Genomic DNA, 21,467 nt, shown 5'->3' with positions numbered 1-21,467 from the left:
TTTCTGTAAATGTGAGTTCAGAGGAGCTTGTTCCAGATAATCTTTAGTTGACTCCAATTTCTGATTATAATGGGAGTAGATCTCAAATTTTTATTTTTATTTAGAATGCCCTGGTTTCTATTATATTGTCACAATCTACGATTAATTCCAAAATAACTCATTCTAACCATCATATATGTTACTGAAGATTTCAGTTTTCTGTTATTTCCATTTTTTTTTGAAAATGTTGGCAAGAGCCCTTCACAAAAGAGTTTTTTGATAGAAACAATTGTCTTAATTTGCATGAATATCGCCTGGAGCTTCCTAAATTTCTAAAGTTTTCCAAAAAAAAAAAACTTATATTTTCAATCTTAAACTGGACATGATAAATAATTTCGATATAATTAAGTGTCTCTTTTTTCTTTTTTTAAATAGAATTTTCAGTAATAAATACTGTTACGTATCTTCAGAGCTTGGTGTTCTGTCTGGTATGTCGGACTCGGAACATTTTTCATACCGAATAAAAAAACCTTTATTTCTGATCCTCATTCTTTCACGGGGCCGCCGTTAGGCATTACTCCGCGGAGGCTGGATCTAGCTATACAGCTCTTCCGTCTGTTATATCTTCATTCTCGATTTTGCTCTTTCCTCTTTTTCTTAGAGAGAACTTTCTTCAACACTTGAACCTGTGAAGGTGGTCTCTGAAGTATCCGTGTCCATAGAATATCTGGGCCAGGGCGACATATGCATGTATGTATGTATATTTGGATACCATGTACACCGTGAGGATCTAAAGTACCTCCCGTTCTTGCTATGATACCGGGAAACTCAGTGTTTAAAGCTGTTGTATTAATCACACGATAAAATTATACGTTAACTTCAAATTGTTTATTGAAACTTCAATATTCTCTTTTCTATTCTTCCAAAAAAAACTACAAAGAAATCTTCATTTAGATATAGGGTTATAAGCATAAACTCTCTATTTTCTATTGCAGTTTTTGATATCTAGTGTCTAATATATAATTTGTAGGCTGAAGAATTGAAGTCTGAAAATATAGCTCCGGTATCTACTGCTACATTTACCAAAAGTACAGATGATCCTTCTACAGAAAGTAAGAGTAGTAAAAAACGTCGAAAAAGATTGCGAAGAAAAAATGCTCCAAAGAAATCATCAAGTATTAACCAAATAAGCGCTAGTCAAGCTTCAGAAAATTTAGAAAATAATGATACAATTACTGATAGAAGTTCATTGGATAGTAATGGTTCTGAACCAGATCTCAAGGAAATCCAATCGTAAGTTCAATTTTCTTTTATATAACATGTTTAAAAACTAATTTCCAAAATTTTTTTAGGAAATCCAGAAATAATGAGGATATATTGCGGGCCGATACTTCAAATATTAAGAAAATCGATGCTGATTTTCATTTTTTCAGCGATACTGAACTAACAAAAAATGGAAATGTTGATTCCAGAGCCGCATCTCCTGTCAATGTTGAAGCTGTCTTGTCTGACACAGAATTTGAAGTAAAGGGAAGAAAGGGTTAGTATAGAAAGGGATATATTATTACACCACCTAAATGATACTACAGTTTAGTTTTTTAATATCTTTACTACTTTCTTCCCCCTATTCACTTCTGAATACAAATCTTCATCTATTTCTGTTTATCCGGCTAATATTCCACAATCTCAAGGTTTTTCTAGCATAATAGTAAGAATCTAACCTAGTGCAACTTTCTGATTCAATTACTGCATTTGGCTAAGTACATGTGATGACTCTGTGTGTTCAGTTTTATTCGGAATTTCAATTTATTTCGATCTCACTGCTCGCTTATCAATTAGCCATTTTCGACAGTTGTTTTTGTATTTACCAAAGTTCAATTCGAAAAATGGAAAAACCAGCAGTAGCCTTAATTTGTGCGTTTGCAGAAGTTTTTTTTTTAATGAAGATGAAATGGGAGTATATCCAAAGATCATAGACTTTACTCAATAGATTCTCCCAAGATTTAGTGAAAACCACTTTAATTATTATTTTTGAATAAATCTGAAAACATTTGGAAACCTGGTTTTAAATATGCGTAATGTTCTTTTATCTACAAGCTACAAGTTATTCAAAAATGGATTCATTCAAATAGTGCATTGTCATGCTTTGGTGGTATGTAGTTAAGAATTTAAAAAGTCAATTTTTGTATTTTCATAAGACTCCGTACTTCACTAGTTACTGTTCTGATCACTTGACTCAAATTATTTTGGGCAAATATTTTTTGTTATTCAATTACTGTTAGGTAATTACCACGATCAATATGTAAAACCTAGTACCATGTGATACAAATGACTCTATGTTCCTTTAACATTATGAATACAGGGGATCAAAAGGATTTATGTTCACTCTGCTATCTAATTTACCTTTAATTAATGCAGTACATATTTTCAGGAGACAGTAATTTTTCTGAATTTTTCAAAAAAATATATAGCTCCTAGGCTAATGGAGAAACGTTGCTTTATTTGACTTGTCTTCAATATAATAATCATCAATAATCCATAACTAGACGCCTCTTTCTTTCTTTCACATGCTTTTCTGTCTAGGGATCATCTTCAAATCATCTGCCCATTATATTTGTGATACATCTCTTTCACTTGTAGTTCCACAATCCTATTTATCTCAAAGTATATTTAGAGAATATTTGTTCTGTTATACATAGAAACATACGCATGGATCCAGCTGTTACATATCCTATCTTCCAGTGTTATATTTAGTATTTCTTCTTCCATTGTCTGATTGAATAGTTGGGGTTGAATGCTACCGCTTCATTAGAGGTGAATGAATTCTCAGCGAGCCACTTCACTTAGCTAGGTGGATTTTTTTACTTTCTGACAAAAACAACTCAGAGAACTCAATAATGGTGAAGGTTATTTGAAATGGAGGAAACACGAGCAAACAAAGCTAAGCTAATATATTCTTGCTAAATTTCTAACTTGCAACTGAAAATACTTTTTAACAATCAATCAAATATCAGTTAGACTGGCTGATTGTTTTCATTATTTTTGTGAAACTAACCTTGTTACAATCATATTAACATTTTGGGTAAGTTCAAATTTATGGTAATTCTCGCACAGTTGCGTCTTCGGACCGATTATGGCCGGAGATCTTCTAATCGTTTTGAACACGCCAGATTTTTATTCCCAAACTGATAGTCGTATCTTAGATGGCAGAGAGTCGTGGTTTAGATGTATCTAATAATCAATGTTTTGTACTTGTTAGTGTTATCTTCGGTCATCATTACTCACTTGTGGTTCATAGTTAGTGTGATAGAAATTTACCTTTGATGAGTCAACCGGCGGTTTTTCATAATTTTTATACGCAGCGCTGCCAAACCGTTGAGTATTAGTTGAAGTGGTTATTTTCTGTTCTGGAGAGATCTGGAGGTCCTTCGATTTGTTAATAGCTTTAAACCGCGATTAAAAAGATTGTACGAATTTTCAGCAATCAATACAGTCCACTTACAACATCTCAAATCGTAAAAAACAATTCGTCTTTTGGGTAAATCTAACCTAGTTGATTTGCCATTGTTGTTGCTGGCATTTATTTACTTTAGAAGAGCTGGCAGATTCGTTCTGATTAGTGGTAACTTGGGTACAATAGCAAGAATCTTGAATCTTCCCAAGCAATGTGCAAAATTCGTTGTAAGCAATATTTTTTTCTTGACGAAATTGCACGCAATTTATTTTAGTTTTAAACTTGTTTTATGTCATGCAACCTGAATATATTTTCTATACCAAGCATGTTTAATTATTGGGTACATTTTAATTTTTATAATCACAAACTATCTTGAGTACATGCCTTTTACTACAATATTTTAAATATCTGTTTGAAATGAGAGCGATAAGGTTTTATGTTATGTTGAAAAGGGGAAATGAGTTGATAATCAATTGATAATATATATGTAAACACAATAACAATAATATATCATGATTCAGTGGTACTTAGATATATAACAGAATTGTAAGTTATTTGCTTTAATATAATTTATCCTTAATTTTATTGCTAACATTTTAGTAGTATATGCGTGTCATTTATGCGCTTCCTGGTAAAAAAATAAGCTGAATTTTCTCTCATTCATTCAAAGTCTTCAAAAAAAGGTTTTGAGAGTTACTTTGTAAGTGAATCAAGAATGAATGATATCAAATTGCATGCTTTTGCCACTGGCGTGTACCATAATCAAACAATGAAATTTAATTTAATAATTTCCATTTCATAGAATCCTTTGCTTTGCAGCTTCATTACTCAATTTGTACTGTTTGTACAGTATAAAAATTTTGAGATGAATAGATAAAAGCATGATTCATATTTCACTTACCTAATAAATAGTATTGTTCAAAATATGTCTCTTCAAACTCCTTATTTCACTATCCTCTGACTTTTCAGTGATACCAAATGGATTGTAAGCTATTGTATTCTTTATTATTAACACATCACTCAATAAGTCGTGTGACTTACTAAGAAAAACACATTTTTTTCTGCTAAAAATGGACAATCATTCCAAAGCTTCTCTAACTTCTCGATGCCATGCTTGCAGAACGATTTGTCTTTTGCCTCAAAATAGGTACAGTTTCAGCAATTGCTTCTTTATTTGAGCTGAATTTATTACCGGCGAGCATTTTATGAGATCAGCAAATAGTCAGTAGTCATTGGGAGCACAATCTGGACTATACGGTGGATGAGGAAGCAAATCGAATTGTAATTCGTTGAATTTAATCATCGTTGCCATCGAGATATGAATCGATGCATTGCCGTGGTTTTTTATTCGACATATGAGGCCATTTTTCCTTGATATTTGCATCACAACTATTCAACAACTCTATGTAGTATTCGTTATTGATTGTTTCTCCATTTTGGACATAGTCGATGAACAATATCCCATGTGCATCCCAAAATACTGAAGCCATAACTTGCCCAGCTGACTGTTGTGCCTTTGGAAGCTTCAATTGGTTCACCGGCTGCAGTCGACTCAGATGATGATCGTTTTGATTCCGGAGTAAAGTAATGCATCCATGTTTCATCCATTGTCACATATCGACGTAAAATAATTCATTACATGTAAACATGGCTAAACATTGCTCTGAATCATCAACACGTTTGTGGTTTTAATCGAGTGCGATTAAACGTAGCACCCACTTTGAAAAAAGCTTTCTTATGAGCAAATATTCATACATAATTGTAAACACTCTGTCTTATGATATCTTTACGGCCTCAGTTATATCTCGCAATTTCAATTTACGATTAGATATAACCAGATATAACTAGAGTAACCACCTCAATTGGGCGACCAGAACGTTTACCATCATCGGTGTCTGTACGACCACGTTTAAATTCATCAAACCAATAACAAATGGCTCTTTTCGATGAGGTAGATAATACTTTGAAACCATTGCTGAACTTATACTGTTATTTTTTTTTATCAAAAAGCAATTATTTGAACCCATTTTTGTGAAAATAACAAAACTGTTAGTCACACGACTTGTCGAGTGATGTAATAAGCATTTAATTTCATTTTGGTAGATAACAAGAAAACATGTTTCTAGTTTAATGTGTACTTGAAAAAACCCGTTAACAAGGTTTAGGATCTAGTACTGAAAAGTATTAGAATCAAACTTTACCTACTTTACACTTCAACAATTTCAGATTTTGTTGAATGATTTGATTTGATCACTAAAAATTTTAAAAAATTCAACATAGTGATAGTGTAGATTTAAAATTTCTAAATTATCATAGTTTTTATTTTAACAATCAAATTTCAAGATCAATAATTGGCATGTGAACTGATTACTCATTAATTTTCTTCTGTGTCATCTTATTTGTATAATATCCAGTTTTCTAAAATTAACTAATATTTATTATATAAATTTTCTTTAAATTTATTATTCAAATTTTTAATAAATCAATAATTTCTCGAGTAAATCTTGAAAATTTATTATTTATATAAGAATGAATTTTATACATAATATAATAAATATTGAACTTACTTCGAAAATATTTATATTTCCAAACATTTTGGAGGGTATAAAAAATTCCACATCTAATAAATATCGAACCTTATTTGGAATATATTTATTATTCTCAAACATAAGTAGAATCCCAACTCTGTATAAATACAATATGTGTTTACCTACAACTTGAAGTAAATATTGTTATCCATGTATGGGACTTGATTTTTCTCCATTTCATCCAGTTTTGTTACACATTTTAAAGGTAATGCGTTAAATTTAATTTAAAAGTATTCATTTTTTCCTAGATGATCTCATGGATGGTGCAAAAAGCTGGGAATGGGGTGGATTTCCAAGCGTATCTCAAACAAATTCTCCAGCTAGCGATAAGGAACATAGATCTATGCTAAGCGGTATGTTTTCCTTTATGAAACAAAAACATGGTACTCCGAATCCTTTAGAAGGAGGAATATATTTGTCAGAGATTACTTCAGGTACTGTCAATCAAGAAGTAGCTCAAACATATTTCAGTACAAACAAGGAGAGAAAAGGTAATTTAACTTATTATGTATTTTGTAAAAATAAATTTTATTTCCTATGTAGTCCTATGTTTGGTATGCAATCAATTTGAATTAAAAACAGAAATTATTTCTCATATTATTATTATCTTCATATTCTGCAAATAATATATGATAACCATATCTTATTAAATGGCGAGGAAATAGAATTTTTAGTTCTTTACTTTTTATGCGGTAATTGAATTGTTTGATTAATTTACTGTAGTACTTTTGAATCCAGTATATGAAAAAAAAGTTCTAATTTTCAAAAAATCATTTTGTTAGTAAATTCTTATTTATTTCTTCATTTAAAATAATAGATTAGATAAAAAATTTAGATATAGTTATACATAGTATATATTTAATTCCTGTTAATTTTGAAAATAATATTGTATTATATCAATATGCATGCATTGAATGATAACATGCTTTGCTCTTGTAAAGAAAAGAATGTTGCAATTATTTCCTCTGTTAATACCAATACAAAATTTAAGCTGCATTGATTTAATATTCTATTATTTGATTACTTCGGTTGCTTCCAAGTTAAATATTTGCGTGTGTTTACATATGCATGAAATGTTCCATATTTACTCCAAATTTGATTAAATGTTCAGATTTAGTCAACTTGTGGAATCGAATGAGTTTGTTTGCATACATTGAACTGATTCTTCAGAAGAATTTAGAAATATTTGAAATTATCAAGAGAATTAACTTCTCATCCTTTTTTCACAAAAAATATTTGGGACCTTTGATGTATTAGTAGCAAACAATGCTCTTGTGGATTTATGCTTGCTATTTATTTGTATGTAATAAGTGTTATCTAATGCAAAATTTAGAAGTCGAGGTGGATTGTGAATCAGGAAATGGACCTTCGCTGACTCAAAGCCCTAACAGCGCAGATGGATGCAAAAGTATCGACTCCGATTTTGAGGATCAAAATAAATTGTAAGTAAATATCTGTAATCTAATATTAGAGATGGGAATTTTGTAACATTTTATCACATCCTATAATAGCACTTCAATTACAAAATGTTTAATTTCTCTTATTTTTTGTAAATACATTATTATACAAAGTATTCTGAAATTTTTTACATACTTCTATGTGTTTTTGTATATTTTATATCAGTAATTTTAACAATATATTTTTCCTGTATAATAACATACAATTTTTAACTTTAAAATGCTATAAAGTTAATTAAAGTATGAATTTAGTGCCCAGACGTTTTCACAAGATATCTCGCTCTCCATGTGTGGCTGGGACCCGGAACCAAATTGCAACAGGTTTTTAGAAAAAGTCGTTAAATTCAGCGATTTGTGTAATAATCCCATTCTATTCGAAAATCCCGATTTGGTTGTGAGGATCAAAGATAAATATTATACGTGGAAAGTCGCTGCACCTATTATAACCAGTATAATGGTATATGGAAGACCGTTGGTTCAATCATCTGTTGATCAGTTATGTAATATACACATGCCAAATCGGCCAGCTGCACAGGTTAGTACATCATTTTTTTAAAAATAAACTTTTTTATCATTTTTCTATTTCTTTTGTGTACTGTACCTTAATTGTATATTTGTTATCTATCATACTACTCTACAATTCAATAGAAGTTCAATGCTCAAAATAATTGGAAATTTTTATGATTTTCGAATATTTTATGTGTAGGAATTGAAAGAAGAAGGTCCAAAACAAGAAATTAGACGATCCTGGTGGAGATGGAGTCGTGGTGCAACTTCTAGAGAAACTACTCCTGCTTCTGAAAATGTTAATCTTAAAAAAGTTGTTGATACCAAACAAGTTGTTATAGAAAAGGGAGAACATGACAAAATAGAAGAAAATGACAAATTAGAAGAAAGTGACAAAACGGGTGAGTTGAATATATTTTAATAACATATATCTAGCTCTGGTATGTGATTATCAATGAACTTTAGTTTGTAATGAACAAATGATAAAGGTAGCCTAGAAAAAATTACTATTAATAATTTTTTTTCTTCAGAGTCTTTTAGTGAACAAATGAATATACCTAGATCTCCTAACTCTAGTTTTGAAAAGTATCGAAAAACTTTAAGATTGACTTCTAAACAAATTGTAAGTATTTATTTCAAATGGTTTTCCTAATAATGTACTCAAAATATTTTACAGGCTTCATTAAATTTAAGAGACGGTTTGAATGAAGTAGAATTCAGTGTTACAACAGCTTATCAGGGAACTACAAGATGCCAGTGTCATTTGTACAAGTGGAAATGGGACGACAAAATTGTTGTATCTGATATAGATGGTACCATAACAAAGTAAGTTGACTGGTATTAAAGTTTTCAACATCTCCAGTCTAAATGTGTGGAGGGTCTTTATAGACAAAAATAAGCATTTTACATTACAAAAATTGAATAACTAAAATTGATAACCTGTTTTTTAGGTCTGACGTTTTAGGCCACATCTTACCCATCGTTGGCAAAGATTGGGCACAGACTGGAGTAGCTCAATTATTCAATAAAATTGAAGATAATGGTTATAAATTACTTTATTTGAGTGCAAGAGCCATTGGTCAGGCAAGGATTACCAGAGATTATTTAAAATCTATTAAACAAGGAAATTTGAGTATGCCTGATGGTCCAATACTTTTGAATCCAACATCTCTGATAACGGCTTTCCACAGGTAAACAGGACAAATTATGTTTTATATGGGTACCATCTGTCATAAAAAATCTTTTTCATCGATTATTATTGTAAACGACAAAATAGGAGGCTCTGTTTTTTTATTTCATTATGTAATGAAACGGGACCGTGGAAAACCAGAAATAAGCGACGATGAAAAGTTAGATATTCTGCTGTTATTAGAAAACAACCTTCATGCAACTACTACAGAAATTTCCTTACAACAAAATGTTAGTTAGTTGTTTGTAATAAAGTTTTGAAAGAAAAAAAACTGCACCTATTCAAAGTTCAACTTGTTCACGAACTCTCTGGAGATGATCCGGACAGACGTTTGGAATTTTCTTAATCTTCATGAGACATTGTGATGAAAATCTAAGTATTTTTAATAGTGTGGTATTTTCAGACTAGGCAACGTTTTGTTTAAGTGGTATTGTAAATCGACCAAATTGTAGATATTGGGCTTGGGAAAATCTGTATTCAGACAAAACACACCCATAGCCCTCAAAAAATTTAGTAGGAATCATTAGGGAAAAATTTATTGGCTCTTATTTCTTCTGCGGGGATTTAACAGCAGAGTGATATTTGGAACATCTTTTCATATGGCAGTGCTTCCAGATCTAATTGCGGCAATTTCGAATCCAAATAAAAAATTGAATCCCAGTATATGGCCCCAACAAAATGGTCCTACTTCCATCATATTATAGGCTTAATGTTCAAAGGTTTCTGCATAACCCGTCTGCAGGAAAGTGGATTGGAAGACGTGGATCAATGTAGTGGCCATCTAGGTCACTTGATTTTACCCCCGTTATTTTTTGCTGCGGGAACATTTAAAAAATCGGTTCTACGTTAAAGGACCAGACAATTTAGAAGACTTAAAGGAAGACATGAAATGGCTACGCAGATAATTAAAAACTCTATAAAACATGTCTACCATCGTTTTGGCCTATGTAGATAGTAAACGGAACACAGTTTGAACTTTCCTGTAAGAAATAGTTTGGGTTTGATAGACTGTTTAGTTAATTTAAAAGTTATTCATGAAATGTTTTATCTCGATTTTTATAAGTTTTCTGTTTTTTTTTTAATTTTATGGCTCCTATTTAAATCATTTTTTAAAAATTCAGGAAAACAAACTTCATCAAATAATGTAAAAAAATCTTCTTATTATAAAGTAAAAGTATTGATGACATTATAATATTGACGGTTCTATTATGTCTGTTCATGATAAAATAAAACAGTTTTTTACCATTTTACATAGATTAATTGATATAGGACAATAATGGTTAAAATATCGGATAAACTGAAGATGTAATGAAATTGTGCATGGTGAAATATTTCTATTGGTGTGCATCTCTTGCACTTATTTAGCACTAGTTTTGTTGTTAATTATTTTATTCTTTCATAAATCAATAATATCTTTTATTGAAAATAACTTTCTGGAATCAAACTTTTTATTTCATAATTGTGCATATTAAAATTTATTATTTGGATTTTAGGGAGGTCATCGAAAGGAAGCCAGAACAGTTTAAAATTTCATGCATGTCCGATATTAAAGCTTTATTTCCTGTTGATTCAAATCCTTTTTATGCTGGTTATGGAAATCGAATTAATGTAAGTATCATTATTCATTCAATTAAAAGCTGGCTTTTAAGATTATTTTTGAAATTATTTTCAATGTCGGGAAAGACTTTCTTCGCAAAATTTCGAATTGAAGACTTTATTTAGTAATATTTATGAATGTGCAATGTACAGAAACTTCACAGGTAGAAATTGGGGTTGTAACCCAAAGATCCTCTTGTGGATCTACACGGCAATTGGAGATCAACAACACATATGGGAGTGGTTTGGGGTACTAGAACTAGTCTGAATACCACGAGGAACAATCTGTCCAAGTTAAAAAGACTGGCTTGCATATATGTAACCGCTGTATTATAAGTGATTCCAAATCTCCCACTCAGAATGTTCAGAGACGGAATCACCAAGGCAAAACTGTCCTCAAAAAATGATCAAATCTGTGACATGCCTCAGGACGAAATATTGAAAAGGTTTAGCTTTGAGAAAAAAATCACCTCAATACTAAGCTGTAGATAGAAGTAAATGGGATCGAAACACCTTATGAAAAATGAACAAAAATGCCATCAAATATATGGATATAAGGATATATGGAAGGCTTCGAAGTAGCAGACAGAACTGGAATGTGTACGGTTCCAGAACTTTAAACACTCTGAAAACCTGGGGATCACACCAAGCATGCTTCAAGCAGAAATTTATGCAATTGAAAAATGTGTCCACTTCAATAGGAACTATCCTGTCCGATAGCCAAGCAGCCATTAGAGCTTTAAGCTCCAATATTATAAAATCAAAATTAGTTTGAGAATAAGATAAATTGAACAAGCTGGGCAAGAAAAATGCTCTGCAATGGATTCCGGGACACACTGGAGTGGAGGGAAACGAATTGGCCGATAGTCTCTAAAGTAGGGGCAGACAAACCCTTCATGGGACCTGAACCCTTCTGTGGTATCAGCTACAGAACAATTGAAATAGCATTGGAAAAAAGGTAAGTACGGGTAAAACCGATCAGCCTAAGTAAGAACAAGCTATGAATACTAACAGGAGTCTTAACGAGGCACTGTCACCTCAGTGGACATCTGAAGACACTAGACAGATAATGCAACGTGAAGATTCTGGTGCTCAGAGGACAAAACCACACTTTCTCGAAGTATGAGATATATATCTCCAGTCGGTGATACATTATATAATGTATAATCACAAATATTTAATGACTATTAAAATTCTTTTAGAAAAATTCAGCTTCCTTTATCGTATTAGATTTATCTTCACAAATATATTGTTCCCTAATACACATACATAAAAAGACTCAATACTAAATAAAATACGTTTCAGGACGTTTGGGCTTACAGAGCAGTTGGGATACCAATAGTTAGAATATTCACCATCAATCCAAAAGGGGAATTAAAGCATGAACTCACCCAAACTTTCCAGTCAAGGTAAGAGGGTTATTATTACTACCTCGATTTAAGATAATGTGATTGGTGTAGGGGCTATATGCTACTGTGGGTTGCTGGTTGCTTGGTAATTTTGATTTTGTTACTCTAGTCAGTTGCTGATTTTTTCATTTAATTTTGCAGTTACTCAGGCCAATCTCTGGTGGTGAATGACGTATTTCCCCCAATTTTGAATAAAATTAATTTATATGATACAGATGGAGATTCTGACTATGTGGATGACTCTGATTCTGAATCATCCTCTTTTCGGGAAAACTAAATATCAATTTATACAAATTGTAGTTTCTCATGATATTATTTTAATTTATATTTAAATTTTTACGCAAAGATATTAGTTGAATCAATTAAATTTCTAATAAAATATGGGGAATTTTAAAAAACTATTGACAGTAACAAAAATGTTATATTCGAAAATTGTCTTGTGCTCATTCCATAGAGATAAATTCCAGAACAAATTTTTTTGATAAACATTATGAGAGCTTATGCTATACTCAGTCCTTCTGCTCGTAATGAGGTCAAATTGAGAATATTGAAACACATTTTTATGATATAATCATTTATACTGAAAGTATCTCTTGAGAAAGGTTCTCACATTAAACACACTTGTTACTACTACTACGACAAAACTTAAAATTACACTATCTGATGCGTGTTTTGATAACAAAGTTATCATCTTCAGAGTTCGAAGGTATGAAGAGTTTACCTGCATATAAGATTATATGAATGTGTAATCAAGAATATTATCAACGTTTCTAGAAATTTTCTATATAACATATCGATATTTTTTTATTATTCCCTGTTATTTTATACACAAAATAATGTAATTATTGTTATACGTTATTTATTATCTATTTAATTGTCGGCTGCTAAGTTTTTTCTCTCTCTTTATATAGTCAATATATTATTCGTTAAATGAACATATGTGTTTTATCAAAATGCATGGTTAGGTTAATGTCGGGTGAAACATATAGGAGACTTTTATATATTTTTTCTATGATAAATACTTTACCTGTATGTTTCATTAATAATCATCTAAGTTCGCTTTTTGCTTGGTTTTTCTGTATTGATAAAATACATATGTACGTTGGTTAACTAATTATAAGTAAATATAACGAAGCTGTTAAATAAATTTACGAAAGCTAAGTATGGGGTTAAACGTTTCGGATCTTCTACAACTCATCCTCAGTCAACACGTGATTTGGTTGCATCGATGATTATGGTAAGCAAGCAGTGTTATATTTCAATATCTTTTCTTGACTCTTCCGCACTAATTTCTGTTTATCATCAAGGTTAACTTGAAAAGCATTACATATTAAGTAATATTGTAGGGGATACTATTAATTATCTACCTAACTGTGAAACCTAAAATTTTTAAATAATATACAGGGTATAAGGTGGGTGAATTAATTGACCATTCCAACATACTTTAATTTGAGTCACGTGTATTTTCATTAATATTCCTGTTACGTTGATTACCAGTAACCTTTTAAACTTCAGTACAAGCATATACTAGTAAATTTAGTCAATACTACTTTCATCTCTTTAAATCGAATCAATATATTGTATTAGAACTTTTAAAGAAGAGAACTATTCCATAATCAATTCAAGTTTTAAAAAAGATGTGAATTTACTATTAGCTGGACACATTCACTGATCAATATAGACACTGTTAACCCTCTGTAGCGCCATGTGACATTTCGGTCAATAATTAATTTTTTACCATTTAAAATTAAAATATGTTTCGCTTTAGTTGAATATAAATAATGTAGATGGCGATAGTGCACTGTGACAGCACTTGTTTGTTGAACCCGAGGTCTAATTTTTATAAGATTCAAGTTGTCAGTAGAGTATATGAATCGAACCTAAAATTAGCTCAGAAAATATGGTAGTGCCAAACGAGTTCTTGATGCTTCCTCAAATGTTACTGTGCGTCTGTTACGAGAAGTACCTCGCAACCAAAATTACAAATTATCTTTAGAAGCTTACCACTGCTAGTGTACTTATCACAAAACGGTATACTAAGTCTTCGTATAATAGGCAGAAACGATTTGAGATTGCAAATTGTCTACAAGAAATTTTTAATGAAGACAGAAACTATTCTGTTGAGTATGTTGCTGATGTCAATGGTGTGGATGTAGCAACGTAGCCTGAAGATGCCAAAATCACTGGTGAGGAGGTATGACAAAAAGACCAAGTAGTACATAACAAATGATCTTTCAAATATTTTTGGAGAATATGATCGCCACATGGGTCCTGTAGACCTTATTGATAGCATCAGGGGATGCTACAAAATACAGCTTCGTAGTGAAAGGTGGTAGGTTCGAATGCTTTATCATTTATTGGACTTACTCTTCACAAAAGAACTCATAGAGATAACGCTTGCAAGAAAAACATCTTAATTCTGCTGATTTTTGGCTACAATTTTTATATACTTCCAGTCTACCGTCGATCTATTGAAAACAAACTTCAATCAAAACGACACGAAGGTACATTTTGCTTCATTGTCAATCATGCAGGATCGGACATGACATAGGTCTGTTGGGACAGAAAAATAGAATATGCTGCGATTTTCTTCAATGCTCTTCTATGAGACGTATGGGTACAAAAAACAAAATAAATGTATTGAATTTTTTTATTAGACAAGGTGGCATAAAATCTGACTGAGCTGTTTTCGAGAAATATTGGTGCTATCCAGCATGCTTCAAACTCATTTATAACTTTAGATAAGAGTCAATATTATCGCTTTTAGAAGCAAGGAACGTTGTAATTACACCTCAGTATACTTCAATTATTTTATGAATTACTAACACATGGCCCATATAAATATTATATTGTGTCATTTGAAAAATTTAATTGCTATTTAAGGAAGATTGTGTAATAAATTACTATTCATGTGTTATGGTTAGGTAGATGTTTCTAGTGTCTAATTTTTTTTAGTTAGATATATCAACTACATATTATTAATTCTCATTATTCTTTCGTTTTTCTAATATTATTAACATCATCATTTTCACAACTTGCTCAATTTTGCCAAAAAGAAAAAAATTAATGCCATCATATGTGGTATTGTAATTAGTGGATGTTAGAGAAGTTATCAACTTACATATTTTTTAATATTCTCAGCTATTTGTTCACTTTTATGGGACAAACTACTTGAAAATTGGCTATAATAATTAATTAACTTCACTTTATAATTTTTCTCTGTTTAAATCAATTTGAAAATTATTTTAACTGCTCTACCAAACATAATATCTCATATGATGGTATGATCAGAATTTTTGTTATTCATTGTACAAAGTTTTCTGAAAATTCTAACATACAGATAATCTGTGATATTTTCCAAATCACTTGCTTTCTGAATTGGGATTTTAACTTTAATCTTTTAAAATCGTAGCTACCATGCTTTTAACAATATTCCTCATACTGGTTATTTGAAATACTATTACACTTAGATATGTATATTTGAAAATGTTGAATATTATACTTTGATGTTACTTATAATTAAAACAATATTACATTAAAATGATTTATCTTGAACATATTGAAATGTCTGATTCAAATTATTGAAAATTTGCCATCATTAGTAAAGGTTTTTTTCGATTATCAATAGATTTAATTAATATTTCTAACTTGGAACCTTTGTCTAGTTCCTAATGCCCAGAAAATTCTGCCTTTTAATACATATTTTTGTGTTACATAACAAAAGTATATCGATTTTTGGATTGTGGTTATGGGCTTTTAAACTGTTTGGAACAATTTTCATAGGTATTGACATACATAAGTACGTGCTTGATACTAATAATTTACAGTAATATGTTATATCAGAACTTTGTTGGTATTCAACATCCTATGAGTATTGAAAATCAATTAAGTGTCAATCAGTTACTACTTTAGATTACTAGATTTTTTTTAAATCTTGTAATTTTTGTTACTACATAAAAAGAGTACTTCTAGTGTCTCAATTCGACATCTAGGTGAATGCTCAAATATTGTGTAATATAGACTGATAACATCTAAATATAGATAATATTTACGGTTAGGACCTAACCTTAATATTGACATTCTAGTAATTTTAAAAGTGGACTCCACTGATATTAAAAATTTAACTGTTTGTCTCTAAATGTATGAGTCAATTACCGTTTCCTTATTTACTCTGGGTATTTCGTATTCGTAATTAAAAATTAATTTCTTTCTGTTTGATTTATATTCTGTAAATGAGCTAAAATATTTTGTTTAATTATTACTTCTTGGACCTTTTTATATGTTTAATATCGTGATTTTTTTCTATGAAAATCAGTTTAAAATTAAATGTAAAAATTAACTTTTCGACCTAAATAAATCATAAAGAACGAAGTAGGTCGAAGGACATAGAAGAGACCTAAAATCAATGAATTAATATTTTTATATTCTATTATTTCAATTATGTGGTTGCACTTTCTCGTCAGCGTTCCTTACTTAACAAATAATTTTCTTTTTCTTGAAATTTCACTATGTAATATTTTCATTGGTATTTCATTGGCATTCTGTATTTCCTAAAATTGGTCTTATTGCTGAAATAATTTTAAAACATTTTTATTAGTGGTTTCTAATTTCTGTTACTAACTATTCTTAAGTACATATTGTATGTAAATTATTATGCATTGCGAATTTTAATATTGGAGTAATCTAAATCCAAATAAATAAATAACATGACAAATATTGTCAGGATTTACTAGGAAGTCTTTGTATTATTACAAGAAATTGAAATAATGAATAGTTAACTAGATCTGATGATTCAAATTAATTACCCCTTTTTGTGTAGCTTTAATATTGTAGATTTATTTATGCCGTATAATCGTAATTAAATTAATTATATATAACTTCAAGTGTGATAATAAGTAATTAATAAATATTTTGATTTTAATATTTGCTTTTCTTTATTTTCAGTTATTCCAACATGAGTGTAATTGTTGACCAGCTGTTTCCGTCTCGTTTGGAAGCAGCAAATGATTTCTCGCAAAATATATATTGGCGTGATCCTATAGCGCAAATTGATGAAGACCCTTTAGTTTAAAAGGCTATTTATAAAATATGTCATTTGCATTTATTAATGTAAACTCTGTGATTAGCTTAAAACATTTGTGCTTATTGCTGATTACTGTTTAAGTTTGGCATGTGTAAATTTAAAATTACCCAATTGAGATAGGAAAATTAATTAAGGGGATGGAGACGCAACATTTTAGACTTAGATTGATTTTAAAAAATATGTAAGATACATGTACATTTTAATTTTTGTAAACCCCTCTTCTGTTGTTGTAACGTAATCTTTAATTTTTATTTTATGAGGGTGCTATTAATTTTAGTAGACATTTAAATGTTTTTAGGTGATCAGACTTACCAAATTATGGCTTTATTTCACAGACCCTTTGATTTATTACTTCAGGTTTTTTTATAATTATAGTATTTGAAGGCATTATGCCAATTCCAATTTATGAGTAATTTAAAAATGGTATATTTCAACTGACATATTCTAGGGGACTTGGTTTAGTTTGTGTAATACAATCAAGTTTTATACAGTTGTGATTGCATTATGATTGTTTATCAAGACAAAAATATACCTGTGATGTGTGAATGTTGAGATAAAAATGTTTGCTTCTCTAAAAATCAATATTGACGTTTTTAAAATTGAGTGACGACTGAGTGAAAGTTCTGAATTACTTTGACATGTATCTAAATTCTTCGCTGCCAATTTTTCAGATTGTATACAGAAATATAAACTCCAGAAAAATATTCAATAGAAAAATACGGACCATTTGGTTTAAGGAGATAAAATAGTTGAAAATGTTTGTTAACGGAATTAATGTGTATTTTGGTTAACGAACTAATTTTGCTAAACAGATATCTTGACTTTCACTCCACTTCTATCTCAAACTTGGTTGAATATGATTTTCTTTCTAGTCTGGAATTGGAACTTTCTGATTGTACTGAATTTTTATCTTCGTATTTGATTTATAGTGATTATTATTTATTTGATAATCAATATTTTTGAGCTATTAGTTCAAAAACTAGTTATTTCATTGTTCCTTTTTGGAATTATCGGTGGTTATTTAGTAACAGTTAGTTGTATTTTCCTTTCAATACATTATTATATAACAAAATAGAATATATAAATTATGTACATACTACTATGAGTTGAGTTGACATGGGTATCAAGTAGTTTTCGGAAGAGCTCATTTCAGTTGAAATATGTTCAATTGTTTACAGTTATAGTGGAAGTGAATCCAAACTCTGTTAATTTGAATGTAACACACCCCGTTTTATATCGCATTTTGACAATCTATTATGAATTTAAATACAACTTATAATTAGAGGATTAAAGTTATTTCAGTTTTTTCTAAATTTTTGTAACTCTTTTCAAATGCTTTTAAAACCCGATGGATGTTAATATATAGAGTGAGCTTATGCTGGGGTGTAAAGAAACAATATTTCAATATTTCTTTCGAGATATCTTCATAGCACACTTATAACCTTGTATATCCTGTACTCATAGTAATGTTCTAATGTTTCCTTATATGATGTACAAACTATTATTAAGGTATGATATTTGGTTATAAATTATTTTTTGAATATTTTTAATGTCTCAGTCTAATAATTATATCTCTATAATGAAAATGGGTAATTTGAGAGGGTACATCAAGATCTGTATGGTAGTTTAATTATAAGCCTTTCATATAAAAACATAATGTATTACTGAATGTTACCATTTCAGTCTTATGTAGCTAGAATTGCTTTATCAGCGAATATTTTGCAAATTATCTAACACTTTGTAATAATTATCAAACTTTTTCTTTTTATAGAACGTTAGTTAATAAACAATTTTCAAAAATAATTTAGAAAAATTGCTAGAACAAATAAAAACATTTTCTAATTTAATACACAGAGAACAAAGCTTTTAAAAAGCAAACTTTGGAATATAATTAAGTAGTATGTAGAGGTAGCTTGCCATGAATATCATAATTCCATATTAAAGGTTTTTCAAGTCGTTTTGTTCGATATTGAGAGGAATTTAATTTAATCGATTTCAATTTAACCTTCCTACCATTGCATAGTAAATCTGCAAAAGTTGACATCAATTTAATTATAGTTTATGAATTTCAGTTTAGGGTAACAGTGAACTGTGTAATTTTTAAATTGAGTTTTCACATGATAGGCAATGAGTCACCATCGAATAAAAGTTGTTGAAGTAGGCTCGTTTGCAAAAAGTTATTTAGTCATTTTTTAATAGTTTTTGCATTATCACTTAAGTTCCTTTCCTATTTCATCGGACATCGATTGTTATTTTCTTTATTAATTTTGCCTAAATGGAATGTTGAAGTCGATTATTTACAATGACTAGGATTGATTTATTTTGACTTTTTCAAGGCTGTTGGTATTGTGATAAATAATCTACCAATAAAATAGGTCTGTATTGTATTTAGTTTCTATTTTTTTATATATATAATTCAATTATGTTTCCTCAAAAACTTTGAATTTTGTGATATAGTTTGTTTGTAACTTTAAAAAAAGTGTAACATTATTTTGTAATTTGAGTTAGAGCAATAAATTATTTTTTTGGAAATCGCTGTTTATTTTCAACTAATTTGTATGTTAATATCTACACATACTTAAAATCCACTGCTAAATTAATGCATAGATTATTTATTTTATTATTATTAGATTATTATTAGATGTTTCAATAATCTTGCAATGAATTTGAACAGAAAATGAAGCGGAAATTAAAAATCCAAAATATATTGTAGAAAATTGAAAGATTCAAAATAAAATTTGCAAAGCAATTTCTGCTCGACAGTATCTTGGGATACTTTGAATATGATTTCTGATTTCCTTTTGGAAAATAAAATTGATATTTTACTGGATCAAGAAATTTTTCGTGAAAATTGTGTGTATAAATTATATCTAGAGCTTTTAGCTGGCGACACTATGCTTAAATTTCAAAGAGATCAAAAGGAAGGATTTTTGGTCAACAATATCTTTGTGAGCATTAAGAAGATTATCACATATTGGCATGGCTCTCCCTATTAAGCCTTCCCATATTAGTACTGGTCACCTCACATATAACTGTGTTATATGCATAGAGATATTACCAATACATAAATTATTATTTCTCTCTTTCTATCGGCCAGACGCTTCCACTTGTATGGGCGCCTATAGCATGCCTACTCTATCTGTAATATCTCTATGGTTATATGCAGCCTAGTTCAACCTTCAAGCTTTGGTAGAGTTTTCGAAAGAGACCACGTCCATTTCGTCGTGATAGTCTCTACAAAATTCTTTTCGTTTCTAATACCTATAAAGCATCGGGTAGAAAACCCTTTTCACTACCGATGGGACAAATTATTAGTCTATGTCCTCTTCCTAAAATTAAATTTTTCCTATGAAACCAAGCACCTATACAACCAAACATAAAATGTATTATTAACTCTTGAATTGTAATGAATGTGGAAATTACCTAAGTCGACCCAATAATAAATAATAGTGAAAAAAATCTCTTTAGAAACAAGCTTTTATTTTAATGAGATTTTAGGGGACTCTCAATATGGCTTTAAACATGTAAGAAGCTTGATATTTAGAATTAGACAATTAAGTAAGAAATTATAAAGATAAGTAAATTCACTTATATTTTATAATTTTGGAGATAGTCTTTGAAAAAATAACAAGAGAAGATATAGTGCTATAAGTAGATGTCAATTAAAATGAAGTTCTTAGATTTGATTACGCACATACATACACAGACCGGTGATACTAAATAAAAACTTTTAAAATAGTTTTTTGAAATATTATCTACCTGATGAGTTTTTTAATCCGGTGGAAAGTCCATCCAAGAATGCTTGCCTTATCCTTATTATGTCCAGCGTTTACCAATGTTAGTAAATTTTTCTATTTTCGTCACGAAATATTTAAATTTCTCGCCACCACACAATTATTTCTGCTTTTTCTAATAATAAACTGTTCCTCGTTTTTTGTATTGAAATCCCATTTCTTACAATAAATTATAAAATTTTGATGTTTTAAAATCCGGCAAGTCCTTATCTTCGTTAACTACTTTCAGAACTTTATCCACTGTAGGAAACTCATTTTGAAAGAAAAAAATTGTGGACAATTATTCTGATGGCGCTCTTGTCGAATTCATCAATTGAATTGTTACTTTTTTTTCTTAATGGATACTTTTTTGGGCCACTGAATAATTAGCTCTGTACTCAGGAGCGATTCAGTAGATACTTGAAGAAGATA

The 21,467-nt window shown here is 30.0% G+C and overlaps 1 protein-coding gene across 7 annotated transcripts in view; it reads left to right on the top strand.

The window, feature by feature from the left end:
• Positions 1–19,794, top strand: part of LOC130896764 (phosphatidate phosphatase LPIN3) — an 84,479-nt gene extending 64,685 nt beyond the window's left edge. For 4 of the 7 annotated variants that reach the window (XM_057805069.1, XM_057805068.1, XM_057805070.1 and 1 more), the window contains 12 exons: positions 1,010–1,272; positions 1,332–1,519; positions 6,270–6,512; positions 7,355–7,463; positions 7,731–8,013; positions 8,185–8,386; positions 8,516–8,607; positions 8,662–8,810; positions 8,936–9,175; positions 10,668–10,782; positions 12,076–12,179; positions 12,321–13,413. In XM_057805069.1, the coding sequence (XP_057661052.1) occupies positions 1,010–1,272; positions 1,332–1,519; positions 6,270–6,512; positions 7,355–7,463; positions 7,731–8,013; positions 8,185–8,386; positions 8,516–8,607; positions 8,662–8,810; positions 8,936–9,175; positions 10,668–10,782; positions 12,076–12,179; positions 12,321–12,456 (2,124 nt within the window). In that variant the 3' untranslated portion in view covers positions 12,457–13,413. Of the gene's footprint in view, positions 1–1,009; positions 1,273–1,331; positions 1,520–6,269; positions 6,513–7,354; positions 7,464–7,730; positions 8,014–8,184; positions 8,387–8,515; positions 8,608–8,661; positions 8,811–8,935; positions 9,176–10,667; positions 10,783–12,075; positions 12,180–12,320; positions 13,414–17,123 lie in introns of those variants that run through there. The other 3 variants (XM_057805072.1, XM_057805073.1, XM_057805071.1) reach the window with 1 other exon arrangement.
• The last annotated feature ends 1,673 nt before the right edge of the window (positions 19,795–21,467 follow it).

The sequence above is a fragment of the Diorhabda carinulata genome, chromosome 7 (genome assembly GCF_026250575.1).
Source record: "Diorhabda carinulata isolate Delta chromosome 7, icDioCari1.1, whole genome shotgun sequence".
In the NCBI taxonomy this organism is placed as follows: domain Eukaryota; kingdom Metazoa; phylum Arthropoda; class Insecta; order Coleoptera; family Chrysomelidae; genus Diorhabda; species Diorhabda carinulata.
This window is presented reverse-complemented; position numbering and strand designations above follow the sequence as displayed.